Source organism: Coturnix japonica, chromosome 18 (assembly GCF_001577835.2).
Source record: "Coturnix japonica isolate 7356 chromosome 18, Coturnix japonica 2.1, whole genome shotgun sequence".
In the NCBI taxonomy this organism is placed as follows: domain Eukaryota; kingdom Metazoa; phylum Chordata; class Aves; order Galliformes; family Phasianidae; genus Coturnix; species Coturnix japonica.
Window position 1 is genome coordinate 1,061,323 of NC_029533.1, and position 15,884 is coordinate 1,077,206.

The 15,884-nt window shown below is 47.1% G+C and overlaps 1 protein-coding gene across 3 annotated transcripts in view; it reads left to right on the forward strand.

Moving 5' to 3' along the window:
- DNAH9 (dynein axonemal heavy chain 9) overlaps window positions 1-13,443 on the forward strand; it is a 158,611-nt gene extending 145,168 nt beyond the window's left edge. For 2 of the 3 annotated variants that reach the window (XM_032448311.1, XM_015880079.2), the window contains 2 exons: window positions 3,883-4,272; window positions 9,920-10,197. In XM_032448311.1, the coding sequence (XP_032304202.1) occupies window positions 3,883-4,272; window positions 9,920-10,147 (618 nt within the window). In that variant the 3' untranslated portion in view covers window positions 10,148-10,197. Of the gene's footprint in view, window positions 1-3,882; window positions 4,273-9,919 lie in introns of all 3 variants that reach the window. The other variant, XM_015880078.2, reaches the window with a different exon arrangement.
- The last annotated feature ends 2,441 nt before the right edge of the window (window positions 13,444-15,884 follow it).

A 15,884-nucleotide genomic window follows, 5' to 3' on the forward strand; every position in this document is an offset into this window, starting at 1 on the left:
TACAGGATGCACATTAATCTCCTGCATTGTGGTCCTGACTGACAGCACTCAGAGGAGGAGAATTTACACGACAGGAGCCACAGATTTCAGAACATAATAAATGAAACACAGAGGAAGCGATGCTGTTGTTTTTAGCTTAGTATCTTTTGCAGTCCTATTGTTTTCAGCTGACTGTCTGCTGAAAGAAAGAAGGAGATTTGGAAATGTCACAGCTCATTTCAATTTTTGAATCATTCATTGTGTCTGTTTAAGGGAAAGCGATTGTTTGGCCCCAGAATAGTAGACATCCCATGAAGAGAAAGAGCAATTGCAGTAGACTGGTGGCCATCAAAAATAACTGGCACACTGTGTTCCCAAGCCCTTTGTTCTTGGTGGATTTGGTGAGGCCAAGGGCTGGGCTGTAACCCCCATGTGCTGATGTTCTGTCCAGTGCCATTTCTGTGAGCAGCTTTTCTATTTTGCAGCTTCAGTGAAGGATAAGCTTCCAAAATGAAGGTAATAAATATTGTAGAAGGATATAGTGAGACCAAATTCCATCAGGCCTTGCTGGTATTTGGCTGCACGGAGCGAAAATAACCATAAACTGAGAAAACAATTGGTGACAATAGTCTGCTCATCTTGAGGGGATGTCTGCAGGCTGGTTGGGATTTCCTTCAAGGGTGTCTTTAATGAAAATTACTCCCAGTGCTTGGGGGAAAAAAAAGCCTGTAACTTGAATCAGTCCGGATGCATTTTAGTATTCAGCATCTGAAATGCAAATGTATGCGTAATTGTGATTGAGCAACTGTATGAGAGAGCAGCCCTGGATGCTTTGAACCCTCGCAGGAGGTTCCAACAAGTGTGCTCAAGTGCACAGGCTTTAAAAATTGCTTTTCTCAAGCTTTCCCCAGAATTACATTTGCTAATTCATTTGTTTCCTGAAAGTAAAATTAGACAGGATGTGTGATTATGAGGGTTGTGTTTTTCAATCAGTCTGAGTGCTTGTGTGTGTTTTGCAACATTTCTACCTGCTGCAGAAACTCTCCATGAGTGAAGGATGCTTCTGCCTGTTCCATCCAGTGACCCGTTGGCCACCAATTTGGGGCCTGGTCTCACCATGGCATTAACCAGAGCTGCCTATGGGACAGGAAACATGATCCTGGTGGGGTCTGAGTTCTCCTGAGATGGGAGGTGATGACCCATGGGACAGGGACACTGCCTTTATGTCACTTTATCACCACGTAGTGAACACCTATGCAGCAAACATCTCTTACTTGTGTTTGACCCACGTTGTTCAGAATTACTCGGGGATTTAAAGTCCTTTTACCAGCCATTCTGCAGTTTGGAGGTTCCCCACAAGTGTCAAACCACTGAACAGGAACAGAGAATGGGAACGTGGGCTGCTCCCTGGCTGGCTGAGCCTTTGGAAAGGCAGATGCAGCTCTTCCTCTTGGTTTAGGACTAACTGCAAATTGTCCTGCTTGCACCAAACCATTCATTTAACCTCATTTGCTGCTTCTAGCTTAACACAAATAGCCTTGAGATCTCTGCCCACCACAAATCCACGGGGAAACCTTGCTCATAACTTGTCTTCCTGGGCCCCTGGCTGTGATCTCATCCTGCTGGAGCCTGTAGGTACAGCCAGCATATCAGAGCTCTGCAGGGAAACAGTGCGGTTGGTGTAGAAATTGCAAAGCTTTTTGTAACTGCTGGACGCTGACAAGCTTTGCTAAACACGTGTCAAGAGGCTGCTCTAAAAGGATTTCAACTTTTGCTAAAGCCTCATAGATTTTCGTGGCCCCAGCAAAGGGCACCTCTGCTGCCCTCGTGGCTGGAGGCACTGAAGTCCTGTGAAAGAGCAGTTGGAATTTGTTAATGTGAACAGACTGACCCAGTTCCCTCGCCCTCGTTCTCAGCAATGGCGCAACTGATTTCAGTTAATCTTTCCAAAAACACTCAGCCTGAGGGAAAGAGAAACTGTAAGTCAGATAAATGTTAGCAAAATGTTAAGGGGACAAAAGGAAGCGTTTGTAATGGACGCAGTGTTAACTATGTCTCCAGACTGCTGTGGTGCATTGTGCCCTCTATCTCAGCATGGAACATGCAAAGGTTTAAATAGTGAAGGGCATCACAAGCTCTGCCTGCATTTGCAGATCCAATCCTCCCCTGCTCAAAGTGGGCTCAGTGGGAGCAGGTTGCCCAGGACTGTGCCCAGGTGGGTTTTCAGTATCTCCAACGATGGAGATTCCGCTGCCTCTCTGAGCAACATGTGCCAGTGTTGGACCACCCTCACAGTAAAAAAGGAGTATTTCAGCAGGATCTCCTGTATTTCAAATTGTCCCCACACCCTCCTGTCCCATCACTGCTCACTGAGAAGTGTCTGGTTCCATCTTTTTCACTTCCTACTATCAGGTATTTCTAGGCATGTCCTGAATCCAAGCTCACAGCATGCTGCAAAGGTTCCCAGGCTACAAGACAGGTTGGCAGAAGGGGACCTCTCTCCTCAGCAGCATAGGATCAACTATTGCTGTCTCTTGCTGCTCTGCCCTGTGCTGCCATCATGGGCACTTTGGTGGGCAGAGCTGCCAGCCCATCATCTCCTGGCTATGCACTGAACCTATTTTGCAGCTGTAGGGGGAGCAGGAGCCTCCCTCTCACTGCTGGAAGTCACGAGCTTCCACCATTGGTTGTAACAGTCTCAATTTCCCACTTGGTAGACATAGACTCTGCCCTTCCTCCAACACGGGCAGGCTCTGAGGCTCCTGTTGTAGCTGGAGTCTCTCAGAGAAGATCCAGTTGGTCTTTCTCACCATCTCAGATGCTAAGCAGTCTGCTGACCACCTGCAGCTCTTTTCTTGGTGGCACAGGTCCTCCACCATTAGCATGCAAACAGTGCTGCAGTCATAGAGTCCAATCTGCCAGCCTGTACTCAACCTTGACTCCCCCCCAGGTGCTCCTGGGGGCTGTGCCCCATGGCATGTCACCCCTGGGGCCCAGCAGCTGCAGGCTGTTCTCAGCAGGTAATGAGCCCCATCCCTTTGTCCCACAGACTGCTGCTGCTCTTCTCAGCCTCTATCAGCTGCATCACTGCTGTCCAGGCAGCTCTTCAATGCACTGAAGGTGATTTCAGCTGGACTCAGCAGGGGTTTTCTTAATGATCAGCGATCAGACACTGGGGCCCTACTGCAGAGTAACAGAAGTTCAAGAGGGATGTCATTATGCAGAGCCCCTTTTTTGTCTGTGCAAATGTTCCAGCTCTTCTCCCGTCCAGGCCAACCTGATATGTATTTCTAAAAGCTTTAAAAATAGTCATCTGCTGGGTAGAGGAAAAGTCAAGACTCTCTGTCTCCCACTTGGCTGAATCATATCTTAATTTGTTGTGTGTTTCCCTGCTGTGAAAGAAGCTGTGATTACATTTGAAGGCAAGATGTGAATTCAAAAAGAAAGACTTGCACTGCAAAGTAATAAGGGAGGAGGGGGATAGGACTTGGTATAGCAAATACTTGGACTATTTTTGGAGTAGATTACCAGAGAGCTGCCCTGGTAACATTGGTGGGAACAGTTCTACATCTCTGTCAGTGTGTCCTGTAAAGATCTTCAGTCAATGAGAGAAAGCAGAACCAACAGTGGGACAGCTGAAGGACAGCTCTGCTCACTGTCAGCCTTACCCAGCTTTTTCTCCAAGAAGTATTTTTACAAGAGGGGAGATGAGGCTGTTGTGAACATGAAACTGCAGTAGATGGTATTTGTGAACACCTAAAACTCATGAAGAAATTTGCAGTATGTGAACACTAGGGACAGTGTAGGGTGCCATGCTCTTCCATATTTGCTCAGCCTCTGCTGCCAAGCAGGTTATGTTCAGGTTAAATGTTGCTGCTGCTGACTGTGCCCTCTCTTACTCAGGGAGAACTGACCATGACAAGTGAGATGGAGAACTTGCTCAACGCCCTGTTCTTGGACATGGTGCCAGAGTCTTGGGTGAAGAAGGCTTATCCTTCCACGGCCAGCCTGGGAATGTGGTTTGCTGACCTCCTCACTCGCATCAAGGAGCTGGAGATGTGGACAGGAGACTTTTCATTGCCTTCTGCAGTGTGGCTTGCTGGGTTTTTTAATCCTCAGTCATTCCTGACAGCCATCATGCAGTCCACAGCCAGAAAGAACGAGTGGCCTTTGGACAAGATGACCTTGCAGTGTGATGTGACAAAGAAGAACCGGGAAGATTTTGCCAGTCCTCCTCGGGAAGGGGCTTACATCCATGGTTTGTTCATGGAGGGTGCACGCTGGGATGCACAGGTGAGCTCACCAGGTCTGTTATATCAGTAGATGGCTTGAGCATTATGCCCTCATTATTTGGTATTGTACTCCAAGAAACTTCCCAGCCCAGGCAGACATTTGTCTAAAGTAGATGTCTGTGCTGCCTCTGTAGGACTGGGAAAGAAGTGGGTCCCTCCTCTGCAGCCCTAGGATGCAGATACAGTATGGTCAGGTGAATCATCATTTCATGGTGATAAAGGGAGTTCAAGCTGGCCATCTCATGGTGTCTCTAAAGGCAGAAGACATGGTGTTCTTTCAACACCTGCATCTTCGCATGGTTGTGATTTCATTGCTGCCTTCAAAAGTTACATGACACTTCTAGTGTCACTGCTCTGACCCCTGGGGAGAGAGGACCCTGATTTCCTACATCTTCATATCCTTATGGGTTGTATAGGTAAATGAGTTGTATGGCTAAATGGGTTGTACGTGCCAACTCCAGACTGCTGTCCATCTGTTGCTGAGTGGTCCAGGATGTCACCTGCATAAATAGAGCTTGTGACCAAAATTGAGCTGCATCCTTCAGCCACCCCCTGAGGGTGTCAGGTAAAGCTGTCATGGAGCTCTAACCTGCACAATCCAGGCAGGCTCAGAGTGTGGTGTGGGGGCTCAGATCCTGGATGAGCAGACAGCAGGGGTACCCCTTGTTTTCCTTCCCTTTTCTGGATGCACCCCAATGCCCTTCAGCTGTGACACAGCCAGCCCCAGGGCAGCCAGAGTGAGAGCCTGGAGAGGGCACATGCAGGGAGGTATGCTTACCTGCTGCTTCCTGCCCACGTAGCTGACTCTTCTTAGAGCACTCCTGGTGCTACAGCATCCCAGTGGAGCACAGCTGTCCCTGTCATCCCTTCTGACAGTTGTCAGCTGTTAGTTCAGTTTGCCATTAGGAGAGCCATTAGGCTGACAAATCCCCACTGGGCCGGTCCTCTGCGTTGCCCAGCCTGTTAGTACCACAAATCCCAATTTGTGCTGCACATGAGAATTAAATGACAGTGATTCATGCAGCTCATCCTCTGGGCAGCCAGCTCACTGTTCCTGCTGCCAGTGATGTGTGAGAGAGTTAGGGCTGATCAAAGTGGGTCACTCAGAACTTACTTATCTGTGTCAAGTTTGCCCTCTTGCAGGAGCAGGCTTTACTTTCAGAGGCAGCTCTTCAGAGCCTTAACCTTGAAGATCCTCTGTTATCTACTGTGGGGCTTAGTAGTAGGATGCTGACTAGAGGGACCATGCCTGCTGTATGCTACACCCCATCCTGTAATTCAAATATAATACTCTCCATTTATTTTTTAGCTCTCTCTGTGCAATAGTTTTCTACAAAGGGTAGGAAATTAGGCAACGAGTAGAACTCACTGTCTGATGGCATCCAGTGCGTTTTATCACAAATCCCTGTGAAGGGCAAAGCAAAGGATGGTTTCCCTCTGGGACCCAACATCTACGTTTGGGTCTGGAAAGCAGTGAAAAGCATTGCCAAAGACTCCATCAGCAGCTTACCATAAAGAGTAATAGGGACAGGTTGTCACCCTTGTTGGTTTTGGCTCTGCTGACAACAGAAGTCAGTGCAGCAGTGTGAAGACCAGCCTGGTCCATTGCCCAAGCCCTGATCCTACAGCTTCCTGCCCACTGTGGATGCCATATGAAAACTCTTGCAGCCCCCTGCTGTAGGGAGCACTGGATTTCAGTTACCCTCAAGAAATAACATTTTAAGCTGATCAAATCAGCCAAACACAACAGAATAGCAGAATTTTTAAAAGACATCCTAGTCTTGCATGTCAAATGATCCATTAAAAACAAATTCCAGTGACTTCTGTTTCCTCTTACCATCATTACCACCATTACTAGGAGTGGCTTCTGCCAAGGTTATCACCTCTCTCAGGTGATAATGAACGTGAAGAATGGGATGTTTTGGTGGAGGGAATCCAGAAGTCTTTTGGGGATCACGTGGCTTCTTTCCTCTGTTCCCTCCAATATCTTGCATGGGCAACTGCTTCCAGCAGTGCAGTTTTTCTTCAGAGGCCATCCAGGCTTTACTGAATGTGTTTTCCTGGTTATGTTTTCCTTGAGATTGAAAGATACTGAGCAATTACATTTATATGACCATTCATAATCTCTCGGTATCACGCTTCAATTTATTTCAGCGAAGAAAAGAATATTCTCACATGTTGCTCCAAACATTGAAATATCATTTCCACACAGTGGAACTATTCATTTTAGCTGTAACCCAGTGAGCGCCAGTATACATTAATGGATGCAGGATTATTAAAACTGCTGCATAGTTATTTTGGGTTGCACACTCCTTCCAAATTAATCCTCTGGTAAGAATGGCAGGTTGTGGTTAAAGGAGCTCTGCTGGGAAACACCTTCACTTTTAAACTAATATTTCACAGTTAGGTTTTGACTCCAGAAAGGGGGAAAATTCCCTCCATGTTCTTCTCCTACTCACATTTTTCTATTTATTTAAACATTTATGTTTGCCCTTGGGTGTCTTAAATTTATAAAACATTCATTGCTAAACAGCAGGCAGCTATTAAATGAAATGAAACCACACAGGTTATTTTGGGTCCGCATGATCTGTTGCTGTAGCACCATTAAAGTCGGTAGAGCTCAGTGAGAGACGGGTGGGTGACACTGAGACAATTTGTCTGAAGCCCTGGGATTCCTGGTAATGTTGCTCCCCAGAGTGGAGGGTTTGATGCTGGGTGTGTGCCCTGAGTGTGCTGTGCCTCTGTCATACCACACTGCCTACACCATGGATGTCTAGCCCTTAGGCTTGCCTGGGCTGCACTGAGTGAGGAGAGAGTTCCTGCTTGACCAACATGATGGCCCTTTTGTGATGATGTTGGCGCATCAATGGACAAAGGAAGAGCCACTCATGTCATCAATCTGGATTTCAGTAAGGCCTTTGACAGTGTTACCCCATGACATCCTTCTCCGCAAATGGGAAAGATGTGGATTTGATGGGTGGAGTGTTCAATGGACATGGGATTGGCTGCAGGATTGAGTCCAGAGAGTGGTGGTCAATGGCTCCATGTCAGGATGGAGATCAGTAATGAGTGGTGACCCCCAGGGGTCAATGCTGGGACCAATGCTCTTTCATATCTTCATCGATGACATTGACAGTGGGGTCAAGTGCACTCTCAAGTTCCCTGGACTTTCTAAGGCCAATCCTGTGCAAAGGAACAGTTTTCAACCAGCAGAGAAGCTTAGAAGGGACACCATGCATTCATCTGGTGGCTAAAGGAGCTCAGTATCTTTGGAACCAGTTACACACAACTCATTTTTTTATCTGAGATGCTTCCCAGAAGCTGATATAGATAAAAACAACATCAGTGTGCAGCCCAGCTCTGATACAGACCAGTGCTGCAATATTTGGCCATCACAGCTGGCCTCGACCTTCTGCAGAGGCAGTGAATGCACCAAATCTTGTGCACCAGGGACTGAAATCTCTCCTGGAGGGCTGAGATGGGACGTGACATGGAGCCTCTGCCTGCAGCTGTCAGTAATGCCTAAGTCTGTGTGAGCTGAGAACTGGAGAAGGGGTCTCCAGTGAAAACTGTACAAGGCAGCTGTGGAGGGGACCCCTATCAGAGCCAACTCTGATAGGCAGCCAAGCCATGCAGAAAGGTTTGGTGGCTTAAAGGCCTTAAGTAAGAAGTGGTGCAGATGCACCTGTGCTAAGAAAATCTCAAAGTCTTTTTGAGTGAGAAGGGATGTTGGCCCCTGGTTCACTGTGTGTGTTCTGGGTCCATCTGTCATCACCCCTGGCTTGGGGCAGCTCTTCCCATGTCCTTTGACCCACTGCTTTGTGGCAGTGTATTATGTCCAGTCTTCAAATTGCCTGTTGAGAGGCCAGGACAAACAAGTGGAGATTTCTTTAGGATCTGAGACCTGGAGCTCCCTGAGCACAGAACAGGGGCTTTTTACTGGGTGTGCTTTGGCAATAGGTAGAGAAAACTGCTTTCAGAATGGAATTAATTCCTGATCATGAGAGCGATAAAAAATGCAAATGCAAATCAGCCCAGCCATAACATGGCGATAAGTTCCGTAGAGATATCAGATCTTGTTAACGTAGAAATGGGTAGAATATATCATGGAAATTTGATTTATCATCAGTAAAATAAAAGTTCTGATCAAAATACAACCTTGGAAATGAAAGATGTGGATTTTAAGAGCACGTAGTAATACTTGATAAATAGCTCCTTCACAAGCTACCGTAAGAATTATTTAATGTTTGTTCAGCACATTGGAAATCACAGAATCCTAAATCAGAGCTGGGTTTGTCATTAGCTTAGGAGAACAGATGGTTTTAGTACAATTAAACTGAGCTGTATTGCAAGGGGGATTATTTTGCTTCCCTCATTTGCAGAACTAAGCAAACTGTTGGAGAGGTTGAATCTCTCCCCACAACTCTGATCCGAGAGCATTTGATATAATAATGATATGTGAAGCTCAGCTGCAGAGAGAGGCAGTTTTAGCACTCAGTTTTATTTTGCTTTCCTGTATTTGTTTTCATTTGCTCTCTCTAGCCTCCGTTAAGCAATTTTGCAGACTTTCCTGGAAGTTGACTGATGTGGAGTGCGTTTTATTGCCAGAAAGAGAAACATAAGTTGCCAGAGATACCTGAGTTAGCGGAACCAGCTCATTTCATGCCCTCACAGCAAACCATCTTTCTCCCGGCTTGGGCAGCCTGCTGAGCAAGAGCATTGCTTTGGAGAGGATAATGTGGGCTTGTTTAAGATCACATTCCCTCAGGAACAGTCCATCTGAATCCCCTGTGGAGATGTGAGCACCTGCGAGAGGGAAAACAAGCCTGCAGTACCTCTGGGGCACCATAAATCATCTCCTCTGCTCAGTACACAGTACAGAAACATACCCCAGATCACACTCAAAGCTTGCTGGTGCAGTGAGTCCAACCAGAGCCCTGCTCAGGTGTCTGCAGCTGGTTTAAGCATAAGCAATGCTTACAGAATCACAGAACCACAGAATGGTTGGGTTGGAAGGGATCTTAAAGCCCATCCAATTCCATCCTGTGATGGGCTGATTGCCCCCACCAGCTCAGGTTGCCCAGGGCCCATCCATGGCCTTGGGAACCTCCAGGGATGGGGCACCCACAGCTCTTAGGGCAGCAGTGCCAGGGCCTGTGGTTATAGAGCTTCCTCCTTATATCCAACCTAAATCTCCTATCTTTTAGTTTGAAACCACTACCCCTGTGCAATCACTGCACTCCCTGCCTCCCCCAGCTCTCCTGTAGCCCCTCAAGGCAGCCTCATTCCCCATGAGATGATTCTGGTCTGACAGAACCTTGACTAAGAGCTGCATGAGAACGATGGTGCTGGATCCAGACATAGATAGGAACCCTCACAGATTTCTGCTGAGGTATTTTGTGGGTTTGGACACCTGGGGGGGCAGGTATCAGTTTGTACCAGTCCCCTTGGAATAAGCAAACTTGAGAGTGATTACTAGTGAAACAGGGTAGGTGCTCAATCCAGGCCCTGCTTGCCTCAAATAGTGCAGCCACCCCCTGATCTCAAGAGAGATCTCCATTAAGATCAGCTTATATAACCATTACCATTGATCATACATCATGCTGATGAAGATTTTGGCAATCTAAGACCTCTTCTTTCCTTTTCAGACCGGGATAATCACGGATGCCAGGCTCAAGGAACTGACCCCGGCCATGCCTGTCATTTTCATCAAAGCCATTCCTGCTGACAAGCAAGATACCCGTAGTATGTACCCATGTCCTGTATACAAAACACGCCAAAGAGGACCAACTTACGTGTGGACTTTTAACCTTAAAACTCGAGAAACCCCATGCAAGTGGGTGCTTGCTGGTGTGGCACTGCTTCTGCAGATCTAGGCTCAGCAGCAGAGAGTCTCAGTTAACATCCCTAGCAATGTCTTTCTCAGACCTACCAGTGTGTGTAGTGCCTGTATGGGAGCTCAGAGAGGGCAGTGGCATCTGGCCCACATTCTTGTCTGCTGTACATCAGTGTCCTACTGTTCCTGCACATAAAGGCCCAAACCCACACCCATATCTGCTGTATCCAGAGAGTGCTAAGCTCAAATCTGAATTCAAAGTTTATTTCTGTGTTGTGTTTCAAGTAGTTTTAAAATCCAGGGGCTTCTCCAGTATCCACAGGTATTCAGTGATGTGTGAAATTCTTTGGACTTTGTTCTTTTCTGTATGTGAACATCTCTTTGCTTTATGTATAACCGAACCCAGCAGGTGTGGTGGATGTTTCTTGCTAATAGTCCTGTAAATTTTGTAACTGTTGAAAATAATATTAACATCTAATGTGATGAATGTATCGAACAGTAGAAATACAGCCTGGAGTTTATTTAAGAATTCTTGGTAATGATAGAAATTTATTAATGAAAATCATTGCACCTGGCCTGGTATTGGAAGCCAGCATCGTGCATTTAATCCCTCAAACTTCCCCTCCCAAACAGACTGCCAGATTGCAGTCTTATTGCAGACCAACCCTCCTGGCTATGACCAGACCCATCTCCAGGGTCACTGAGCTCCATGACATTTTGAGGCCCTCCAGAGCTGGCCCTGAGCAGGCTCATGTGTTGGCACCAAGTGGGGAGTGAGGCCATCACTGACCAGTTCTGTTCCTATGTGGTGGCACTGAGATCTCCGGGATCCTGTTTGCAGGTAGCTATGGGGTTCATAGGGTGGGGGTCCTCAGCATGGAGAGATCTGAAGACCTCTTGAGTTGCCCCAATACTCATAGTCCATTAGGGTCTTGGCTCTCCCACCTCACCATGTATGTGTTGGCAAAGAGGGGTCTTGAAGGCCTTCCTTTGCTTACGGATGAAAACAAGGGATGGATGCATGGAGCCTGAAGCAGTTCTGAGGGCAGTGGTGAGTTTCTCACAGTCTCATATCAAACTGATATCAAACTTATATTAGGTGAGGCTTTTAGGTGACCTCAGCTTACACTGATGGGAACATCCAGTGTCAATCCAGAGCAGTGCAGGGCTTTTCAGGAGTCACAGAGTGACTCGTGCTGAGCAACATAGCAGATGTCTTCCTGCAGGAATGCAGAGATGCAAAATCTCTTTGCAGACCTGGAGAGTGGTGACCTTCAGGAGCAAGGTAAGAGGAAGACCCTTTCTGGCAAGAGCTCAGTTGAATTGCTAGGCAGCAAGTTGGGGCTTAGCAAAAGACATCTGTAATGCAGGGGAGAGAGCTGACTGAGGCTTCTTATTTAAGAGGTACTCCTAACCCGTGAGATAGCCAGGTCTGCAGACTGCTCCAAGTACCCAGTCTCTGGCTAGAAGAGGTCTGTTAGCTGGGAAAAGCTATGCTACTAAATTAATTCCTTCCAATTTAAGTTAAAACCTGCCAATTAGATGCATAGATAAAAACTGTTCACTTCCCCCAGCTTTGCAAGCTGAGTGCATTACATTCTCCATATACTTGACAGTGCAGGGGCTTTAGTTGCATAAACATAGCACTGCTGAGTTTATACATACGAGCAAGAGCGGAATGTACAGTATGTGCATCGTGTTCCAGGTGGCATTTCTGGGTTAGTCCTTTGATATTTCTTAACTGCTCCTTTCATCACAAGCTTCTCCATGTATGTGGGGTTTCCTGCCATTCTGTTCTAAACTCCTTGCTTCCTCTCTTTATAAAACCCTCTTCCTTTTTCCAGCATAGCAGAGCCTCTCTCTGCTCAGTGTTGCCTTCTGAGATGCCCATGTACCTACAGGGAAGGATAAGCTCGCTGGTTCTCCAGGCACTGCTTGTTCTTTGCAGAGCATCAGCCTGGGCTGCTCTCTTACCGGCTGAAGAATGGGATGTTGACAACAAAATGGATCCGATTGTTTTATTATATATATCTCCCTGCATAATTCACCAGTTGGGCAGGCAGGGTAGTGGGGAGATATTTATAGATACTAGAAATGTCACCAGGGTGCTCATTCTTCATCCTTTGAAAATCATCACAGAAAAGAGTTGGCTGCAAAATGCTACAAGAGGAGAGTGAGTAATTTGGTGCTTCGGGGGGAGAGAAAAAAGTCTGACAGGCATGAGGTTTTCCAGCCATATCTGCCTAAAACAGGCAATTAACTACAGCTGGCCAGGCTATTCATTAGGAGTTATGCATTAGTCAAAGGTGAGCTTTTTCTATTTGTGAGCTCCCTCCACATTGGAGGATCTGTGGTTTGCAGCACATTGGAGTTTGGAGCAATAGGATTTTGGTTTGGCTTGAGCACAGCATCCTGCAGGGTTGTACCTCACTGGAGAAGGTCCAGAGACAGTTCCTTTCCATACCCTGAGTTTGGGGTGTGAGGTGACACTTGGGGGCACACAACCTTATGCTGCACCTTGGTGATGTAGGATTTAGCCCATAGCCATGGCTGGTGATCAGAGTCCAAGTGGTCCCAGTTCAATGCTAAAACCCCTGTCTGATATCAAAGCTGTTTTCATCAGCTTTCAGTGTTTTGTGCTTACCTGCAGAGAGAACAAATGACAACAAATGGCAGCGTTCTCAGCAGTGCTGGCTGGGGTGGGCACAGCTCTTCATCCTGCTGCTGTGGGAGCTACTGGCCTGATGGGCCAGAGGGGAAATCAAGGCGAGTCTGCTGGGCTGGTGCATATTCTAGGACTTGTCCTGATCAAGAAACCACATCTCAGTTTTTAACAAGGAAAAATAAGATTAAAAAATATAGTCCTTTCATTTGCACGGTGCCAACTTTTGAATGCAAAGGGAAACGTGGAACAGACACAAGAAGGGAGAAGTCGGCTGGTGGTCCCTAGATTGGCAAATTTATTGCTGCTGTTAACAGGCACAGGCAATGCCCAGTGATGCAAAGTATTACCGCTCAGTTATTTACAGAACAAAACCAGCTTTAACGTATCAGCCAGATGCGTTCATTTTATAAAGTGACATTAATACATTTAATTAGCAATGGCTTATTAGATTCACATCCATTATTATGCATTGTTTCTTAAATGCCTGTAATTGCCCGAACAAATCTACAAATATATTTACCTTGTTAATGGTTGTGTACCTCATTTAGAAAGCTTTTAGACTGTAGAAGACATTCATGGAGTCATGAACAGCCCTTCTAATTTGAGTACTAGTGTGCCTGTTAGTGCAGAAGGATTATCTAGGACTATAAATAAATACATTATTAGAGGTTTTGCAGCCCACTTACCTATATGCAGACTTTATAAGGTTTTCTTTTGGGATACTTGGACATGATTTATTCTGACTGGAGTCAAAAGCCATAAGGAAAAAGCCCACCTCTGCCTTCAGTATCTTGGCCCCAAGAGTATGGCAGGAGCTGGGATGAGGGGAACCGAGTGCTTTTGTATTTCCAGTGACTGCAACACATCTAGTTTTTGGGAAGGGCTATTTCAGGCCTATTGGAGCTGATTAGGACTGCAAAGAGAACAGAAAGCCCCAAAGAGCCAGAATGGGCCTTTGTGTCCCACTAGAAGCCAAGAGATGGATGTGGTGTGGAAGGGGAGGACTGGTATTGCCTTCTGTCCCACTCAGACCTTGGGCACACCACCACCTGCCCTGGGCTTTGTGAGTGAGACAAATCCCTTATCCCTGATAATTCCACATCAAGACTCTCAATTCCTTAACTCAATGGCCCTAAACCTGTGAGTTTTGCACCCACCTTTGTTGGCACCTTGAGCACACCTCCAAAATGGAACCAGTGGGGCATCCAGCTCTGCTGCTGGAGACAAAGCCGAGCTATGCAGCGTGTCATCAGCTTTGCTGAACAGAGATTTCCACTGCAGTCTCATGCTGGAGAGTCACCAAAACACCTGGTATGTGTGGGACTGGATAAATGGGGAAATGATGATAAGAGACAGGCAGAGTTCAAAGTGCCTTAGCAAATTACACAATGAATGCATAATTGTTGAAGTGAACTAAGAGTTTAGCTGGCTGCTGCCTGGCAGATGAGTTGGCTGGATGTGTCTGCTCTGTCTCTCACAATGGAGACAGGATAAATGTGAACAAAACAATCTTTGGAAACCCTGCCCTGCTTTCTCATCTGCCATTGCTGCGTGCTATTTGTGGAACTGGATTGTTATGACACTGCCTACGCGTTGACTGTGCTGTCTACTTAATAAGCATTTCAATTAATTACTGTAATGTTATTATTGAGAAGAAGCAGCAGATAGGAGGCAAATGATTAGGGAATGAGAAATACATTGCTATCAGAGGTGTCTCACTGAACACAGCCTGGCTTACCTTCCTTCAGAAAGGAGTTTGATGGAAGGACGCAGTGCCTGCCCATGGATGAAAGGAGGTCTTCAGGCTGGGGCTGGGGGAAGGTGCTGGTGGCGAACACAAGTCCCACCCAAGGAGGGACAAGATGATAACTATTCAGTTGGAATAGCTATGATGCTAAGATGTCTTGAACAGCATGGATGTAGGATTTGTCTCTCCTTGTGCAGACCTGAACATTTGCACTATCCAATCAGCCTCCTGGGTATCTCAGTGGCTGCACCGCCAGCCCCTCCTTGGAGGCAACACAGCATATGGGAAGGGGGATGAGGTCTTGATACATCCCAGACAGTCCATTCCTGCTTGCCTACTCTTTCTCCATCTCCTCTGGGCATAGATCAGACCTGGTTTGTGGGCAGTATCCAGTCCAAGCTGTGTCCAGTAGCCAAGGTGAGTGGACACAATTTAAACGTAAGAATAGTTGTAGACCACCTGAGCTGGATCCTCTGAGCTGTGAGGTCCTACTTGCACAATCAAATGAGGCAAGGATGATCCATGGGGGAACAAGGTCTATTCAGGTATGATGGCCTATGGGGAGAATGATGACCCATGGGGGGAATTGTGGACTGTGGAGGAAAGAAGGACCATGAGGGAACCATGGGCCATGGGGTAACCACGGGCTTTTCCTTTCCCAGGGAGGTGGGTAGACTGAACTCCACCTACATCTATATACCACCCTGCTAGGGCAGGGACAGCGCATCCTTGCCCAGCCAGAGGACAGCACACAGCCATGAGGCTGTCCTGCTTGTCACACAGTCAGGTTGAGGGAGTGTGTTACATTGTGATGACCACAGTGCATGCCTCAGTTTCCCCAGTGTACACATCCTCCTTCAGCAGGGATAAGGTGAAGGCAGAGGAGCCTAAAGAAGTGTTCAGTTTGGTACAGATCAGACCTCCAGCAGCTGAGTGGGATTACTCATGTGACAGATGTGGGCAGCAGGCAGAGCAGTGCTTCACCCTCAGCCTCTGCACCAAGGGTGAGGTTCAAAGGCAGCAGGGATTCAAGCTGGTAAAATGCCAGGGAAGATGCACCAGGTTGGCTGTGTCACTGGTGAGGACTCTGCCTGTGGCACTGCAGGTCCCCAGCGGTTCTGTGGACTGAATTGGCCATTATTGGGATCAAGTTTGCTGCTAACCTTAATTAATTCCCTCAAGGCAGCTGAGCCTTGTGCTGGCAGGAGCAGACCTTTCCCCCAAACCCTATTCAGCTGGGGAGTCCCCACCTAGAGAAAGCTGCAGGGTTGGGGTGCCAAGGAAATCATCCCCTATGCCAGTGAGGTCAGAGGTACTAATGGGCAGCGGTGGCTGCGTGATGCTTTCAGGCCAGGACCAGTGCAC